The following is a 6,629-nucleotide window of genomic DNA, read 5'->3' as shown; positions in this document are numbered from 1 at the left end:
CCTAAGTGGAGAACCATCCTCAGAAACACATGGAGAACAGTTCTAAGTGGAGAACCGTCCTCAAACAGTTGTTGTGGAGCAGCAGGACCACACACACCGGCCCGTCCGCTTCGTGCGGCTCCACAGCTGCTGAAAGCCACCACACTGACCCACTGAGCTCCAGTACCGACCGATCCGTTTGAAAGCTCCGCAGCCACTGTAGTTTTATTTTGAGTCCAAAGCGACAGGTTTTATTGTTTTACTCAGATTCTGTTTCAATCTGTCACGATGCTAATGCTAACGCTGTTAGCTCAAAACGGCTAACCTTGCTAACAGGCTAACCGTTAGAAGGTACTGTCAGAGAACCTCATAAATCCACTGAAATCTAGAGCTAGTAAAGTTGGAACCGAACCAACAGAAGCCGTCTCAGCACTGTAGGGTGTGCTCGGTTCCGGGAGCGGTTGACTGTTCGGTAACGGAACTCAAATGGCGGCCGGGCCGTTAAAAAACTCACCAACAATCTGTCTCCGCAGCGCAGTTACTTATCTAGCTGTCATTAACTCGCTAGATTCTTGTGGATTTTTTTCTTTGAAGAACCATGAATCGCCTCAGACTTTATTTAAATCTAAATTTACGGGTTTGTTTGGTTTTTTTGTCAGTTTTTTGTCACTTTATCCTCCTGCGGACTCCATCATGACGCCTCTTCCACTCGGCCCTGCTGCAAAGCATGCTGGGATATCCACTCAACGGGCGGGAGAGCGCTGCATCTTCACGCAAGGGATTCTGGGAAAACGAGTTCTGCTGCTTCTTTCCTTTCTTCTTTTTGGCGGTTGTCAAACAACCATTTGGTGCCTTACCACCACCAACTGGTGGGAAGAAGAACTGGAACCATGAAACAACGAGTCAGTTTCAGAAAACGCTTTAAAGCTGGAGAACTGTCACTTTTTGACTTATTTTGTAATAATTCAGTTGGATAAATCTTACCTTCATTCAGTTAGTCTGTCAATTAGTTGATGGTTTTCATTTCGGTTCTTCTGCTACTAGAATAAAAGATGCTCTACAGTCTTGTCCTCTCCACAGTTTTCACATTTACCTGGATTATATTTCCCTTTTCTAAATAATGTCCTGTTTAATCCTGTGTCCAAATGTGAGACATGAGTCCTCCTGTTTCTTCCAGCTCTCCCCATTTCTCTTGTTTGTTGTTGAATTCTATAAAACCATCAACCTTTTCTTTCCTCTTCCTGTTGTTTTTGCCATCCTTCCCTCAGTTTTAGGATGGTTTTTATTTCTGTTTGACTGAATCTGATGTTTCTGGGAGCCTCCTTTAGTTGCTGTTTCATTCCCTCTTATGCCAACATGAGCTGGTGTCCATAAAATTAAGGGAGTTCATTTTATAGTGTTTGTTGAATTTCCACTAAGATTTCTGGTCGGCTTTCTGAATAATTATGTTTTAAACTGAATAATGATGAATTATTGATCTTAGTCCCGGCTAATGTTTTCTAGAACTGTCTCTGAAATGATAACATTTTTATTTCTATTCTTTTCTAATACTTTCAGGTCTGCTCTTGAATCTGGGAGTGTGAGACTGTTAGATCTGAATTTCTGCTGATTTATGATCCATTCAAAGCTTTTTGTGTTTTTTGTCTTTCAGGACTTCTTGTCTTCTTGTCCTGATTTTTCTACCTGTAATGATTCTGTTTAACTTTTCTAGAGACGTATCTGAAGCTGAATTATAAACCACCCTTCTATAATCTAATGTTCATCAGATTAATCTGGTGTATATGACCCTCCGTCTCTTCTAGTTAAACATCTCATAATGTTTAATATCTTTTCACATTTCTCAAAACCTTTGAATGTGGACTGCCCAAGTTATTCTTTCATCAAACCAGATAACAAGAAATCTAAATTCTTTCACTTTCAAGTTACACCTGAGCTACACCTGAGTTACACCTGAGTTACACCTGAGTTACACCTGAGCTACACCTGAGTTACACCTGAGTTACACCTGAGTTACACCTGAGCTACACCTGAGTTACACCTGAGTTACACCTGAGTTACACCTGAGCTTTCCTGAGCTACACCTGAGTTACACCTGAGCTTTCCTGAGTTACACCTGAGTTACACCTGAGCTTTCCTGAGCTACACCTGAGTTACACCTGAGAACCAGGTGTTCTCAGGTGTTTTCTGTTTTTACTGTAATCATAAAAAGCAACCATTTGGATATTTTAAACAAATTCTTTCTTTTTTTGGGCTTCACTTTGTTTTGTCCTTTTTAAATAGGGATTAAAATAATTTATCTTCAAATGTATTTATTTTTATTTATAAAAGATGTTTTTATGACTTTATTGCTGTTATCAGAAGCTAAACTTTTAAAATAGAAAGATGTTTTTGGACCTTGATTTCTGTAGATTTCTGCTGATTTCTGTAATCAGCTGTCTTTAGTTGATTTCTTTTGTTTCTAAACTTCAGCAGTTTGTGTAGTTCGTGTTTTTATGACCGCCCGTGAAAATATAAGTGAATAAAATAAAAACTCCTGAAGTCTTTTCTGATAAAATAAAATAAAAAATAAAAACCCGCTGAATTACACTGCCATATAAGGAGCGCTCAGTGACGTCACTCTGACTCTTGTCCAATCACAGGAGAGTGCACGCGCTCTGGGACTGAGAAACGGTCGGTCTCGAGCCGTTCTGCTCCTCCGCTGCTTTCTGCCGCCGGTAAGTTCCCAGAATCTCACCGGAAACGGTCACAGTTGGAGTTCGGTTGGGCCGGTAACCGAACGGAACCGAGGTTCTGCTCGGCGGCCGGCTGCAGTGACGGTCCGACCGCCGTTAGAGTCACTTTTACCGGCCGTAAAATGTCTGCGCGCCGGCCGTTAGCTAACCGCTGCTAACGGAGGTTCCTAACGACCGGCCGTTTGAGCGGACTTTATCAGAAACACTGGAGTTTACCTGGAGTTTAACTGGAATTTACCTGGAGTTTAACTGGAGTTGACCTGGAGTTGACCTGGGGTTTAACTGGAGTTGACCTGGGGTTTAACTGGAGTTTAACTGGGGTTTAACTGGAGTTTACCTGGAGTTTACCTGGAGTTTAACTGGAGTTGACCTGGAGTTGACCTGGAGTTTAGCTGGAGTTTAACTGGAGTTGACCTCGTGATTACCTGGAGTTTAACTGAAGTTTAACTGGAGTTTACATGGAGTTTACATGGAGTTTAACTGAAGTTTAACTGGAGTTGACCTGGTGTTTACCTGGAGTTTAACTGAAGTTTAACCGGAGTTTAACTGGAGTTTACATGGAGTTTAACAGGAGTTTAACAGGAGTTTAACGGGAGTTTACATGGAGTTTAACGGGAGTTTACCTGGAGTTTACATGGAGTTTAACTGGAGTTGTTTTAAGGAGACTTAGTTTTAGGTTGAGTCGGTTGTCCAGGTGTTGTCCAGGTAGGTTAAATCAGATCAAACAGGTAAATCTACCTGCTGTTTACCTGAAGAAGCCCAAACCCTCCCAGCTAACAGGAAATATGATTTTATAATAAACTCTGTTTTCCATAGTTCAGTTTGAAGTTAAACTCCATAAAATCTTTTATTCACCTGTTGAACCCTCAGTGAGAACCATGTTGTTTTACTGTTCTCTGCGTTCTTTAACAGAGAAGAGTTCCTGAGTTCAGAACCATCTGTCAAAGAATGATCCTGTTTTCTGTCACTTCCTGACAGGCAAGAACATCCACCTGAGGAGCAAACATGAGCAACAGGAGCCACAGGCCCACGTGAGACACACACCTGTAGCACATCTGTAACACACCTGTAACACCTGTTGGAGCCCTGTTTATCAGCTGCTCTGTGTTTGCAGTTTGAAGAGTCGCTCCGGACGATTTGGAAAATTCTCTCGAGTTTCTCTACAGAAGCCTGGATGGACAAAAGAGGAGGTGGGCTGTCAGCACCATGATGAAGAGGATGATGATGATGAGGGTTTTGATAAAGAGGATAACGATGCTGGTGATGATGATGATGATGAGGGTTTTGATAAAGAGGATAACGATGCTGGTGATAATGATGATGATGATGATGAGGGTTTTGATGAAGAGGATAACGATGCTGGTGATAATGATGATGATGATGATGAGGGTTTTGATGAAGAGGATAACGATGCTGGTGATGATGATGATGATGATGAGGGTTTTGATAAAGAGGATAACGATGCTGGTGATGATGATGAGGGTTTTGATGAAGAGGATAACGATGCTGGTGATAATGATGATGATGATGATGAGGGTTTTGATAAAGAGGATAACGATGCTGGTGATAATGATGATGATGATGATGAGGGTTTTGATGAAGAGGATAACGATGCTGGTGATAATGATGATGATGATGAGGGTTTTGATAAAGAGGATAACGATGCTGGTGATGATGACGATGAGGGTTTTGATGAAGAGGATAACGATGCTGGTGATGATGATGATGATGATGATGAGGGTTTTGATGAAGAGGATAACGATGCTGGTGATGATGATGATGATGACGATGATCCTTGTCCTCAGGATGAGACGCTGCAGCGCCTGGTGAAGGAGTTTGGCTCCAGCAGCTGGTCGGCGGTTGCTCTACACTTCAGGGTGAGTAGTGTCGGGCCTAGTCCCAATACTCGCACTTGCACCCTTGTTCCACCCTCGCTCCGCCTTCGCTCCGCCCTCGTTCCGCCCTCGTTCCGCCCTCGTGTCCTTCAAATATGCATTCATGCTGAAGGGTTTGAGTGCGTAGTGTGTCCCAATTCTCCGGAGTGCTCTTTAGCCCCGCCCCCTTTGCGTACTACATCTGCCCTTTGGCTAAGCCCGCATCCAGGCGGACTTCGGCGAAATATTTACCCACAATTCATCACTGCATGATTGATTTTTAAAAAATATTATCTTTATTGATAACGACAGGGTTTTGAATTAGAAGGTGGAAATATGGCGGCGGTGACAGAGCGAGCTGCGTCTGTCAGGAAAAAAGCAGTTTTTAAATGTAAAGTATTGAAATAATTCTTGTTTCACTCTGCTGTACAGGTGTGTGAATACTGTCAAACTTTGCTCTGTATTCAACAAGTCAGAACAAAACACATTTGAACATTTGGCACCTTCTTAAAATACCAAAACAGGGACCGGCCCGCCATGTTGGATGTCACAGTTACGGCCCTGAGGTGCAAGTAGAAGACGTAACCCGTACTGTCCCAGTTCCCCAATGTCTGCATGTAACCTGAGCACACCAACCCTTCTGTGCACTTCCACTGAGTACACCCTTCACAGAGGGGCGTGGGGTCGAGTGCGAGTATTATGACCGGGCCGCAGTCCTCTCAGGTTATCAGACATGTACCGAGCCGCAATAACTAGCGGGGGGCACTGTCTGTCAGGGTCAAAGGTCACAGCTGCAGTGTCAGCGGCGTTGGCAGCAGATCAAGAATCCAGAGCTGGTCAAAGGCCCCTGGACTCAGGAGGAGGACCGCAGGGTAAGGTCTCACCTGGCAGCTGGTCAGGACTCTACTCTCACCTCCAACATTCATGTGATGTCACTTCCTGTTCAGGTGGTAGAGCTGGTTCAGAAGCACGGCATGAAGCGCTGGTCGCTTATCGCCAAACAACTGCATACTCGGAACGGGAAGCAGTGTCGGGAGCGCTGGCACAACCACCTGAGCCCCACGGTGAAAAAGAGTGGCTGGACTCTGGAGGAGGACCGTATTGTGTGCCAGGCCCACCGGCTGCTGGGGAACCGCTGGGCCGACATCTCCAAGCTGCTGCCGGGCAGGTACGTGCACCTGCTGCCGTGTGACCACAGGTGAGTCAGAATGAGGCAGCTGCCTGTCTGTCCTCAGGACAGACAACTCAATCAAAAACCACTGGAACTCCACCCTGAAGAGGAAAGTGGAGAGGGAGGGATACCTGCACTTCCTGCACCTCCACACCTCCAGATCTGCCGCCCGGACCACAGCCAACATGTCCTCCAAGGTCCTCCTGTACCCAAAGTCCACCCAGCTGTCATGACTCAGCAGTTTCATAACACTGTGTTCCTCTGCAGGCCAACAGTCTGTCCACCCTGAAGGATGAGTCCAGCTGCTCCCCTGGTGATCAGAGCATGTGCAGACCCCACGGAAGCTCCGCCCACTTGTGCTCTGCCTGTGTCCCTGCCCCGTCATCTGGTTACAGCTCCTCTCTGAGCCTGTGCAAGTTGGCAGGGTCGACAGAGCTGATGGAGACAGTAACAGTTTGATTTTATTCATCTGACCCAGGCTTTTATTTTGAAAGGAAGCTTTATATGGTAATGCCAGCTTTCGTTACAGCTGTTTCCTGTCTCTTCTTCATCACAGAATCCGGAGGTGTGGAGCTGCAACTTACAGGAAGTGACCTCACTTCCTGATCACCCCCTGGTGACACTGTCAGACTGTCTGCTCAGAGAGGACACCGACCTGTCCATCATGGACCTGAGCAAGAGCTATGTAAGAGAGCATGTGCTGATGTTTGTATCCTGAACCTAAAGCAGGTGTGCAAGAGCTACACAGGTGAAGCTGCTGTCCTCTGAAGGTTGCAGGTGTGAAGGAGAAGCTGCTGAACACTGATGAAGGCACCTCCTTCCTGGGCTCCTCCTCCTCCTCCTGGAACAGAAGCACAATGGAAGAAGTAGTGT

General features: G+C 45.4%; 2 protein-coding genes across 2 annotated transcripts in view; one reads left to right on the top strand and one right to left on the bottom strand.

Annotated features, from left to right (window-relative positions):
* The window catches only part of wdr33 (WD repeat domain 33), a gene marked incomplete in the record, with an annotated part of 21,955 nt that extends 21,231 nt beyond the window's left edge, over positions 1-724 (bottom strand). The window contains 1 exon segment of the mRNA XM_037974417.1: positions 494-724.
* Positions 725-2,353: 1,629 nt separating this feature from the next.
* Positions 2,354-6,625, top strand: LOC108228600 (transcriptional activator Myb-like; the record flags this gene model as incomplete). Its single annotated transcript, XM_037974418.1, has 10 exons — positions 2,354-2,693; positions 3,690-3,742; positions 3,826-3,901; positions 4,517-4,588; positions 5,362-5,457; positions 5,533-5,753; positions 5,821-5,953; positions 6,024-6,203; positions 6,313-6,441; positions 6,527-6,625. Coding segments are annotated over exons 2-10 (1,032 nt in total), but the record flags the coding sequence as incomplete, so codon positions are not given.
* Positions 6,626-6,629: the final 4 nt, after the last annotated feature.

This window comes from Kryptolebias marmoratus, unplaced genomic scaffold, assembly GCF_001649575.2.
Source record: "Kryptolebias marmoratus isolate JLee-2015 unplaced genomic scaffold, ASM164957v2 Scaffold41, whole genome shotgun sequence".
Taxonomy (NCBI): domain Eukaryota; kingdom Metazoa; phylum Chordata; class Actinopteri; order Cyprinodontiformes; family Rivulidae; genus Kryptolebias; species Kryptolebias marmoratus.
Note: the sequence above shows the minus strand (reverse complement) of the source record. Positions and strands in the feature narration are given on the sequence as shown.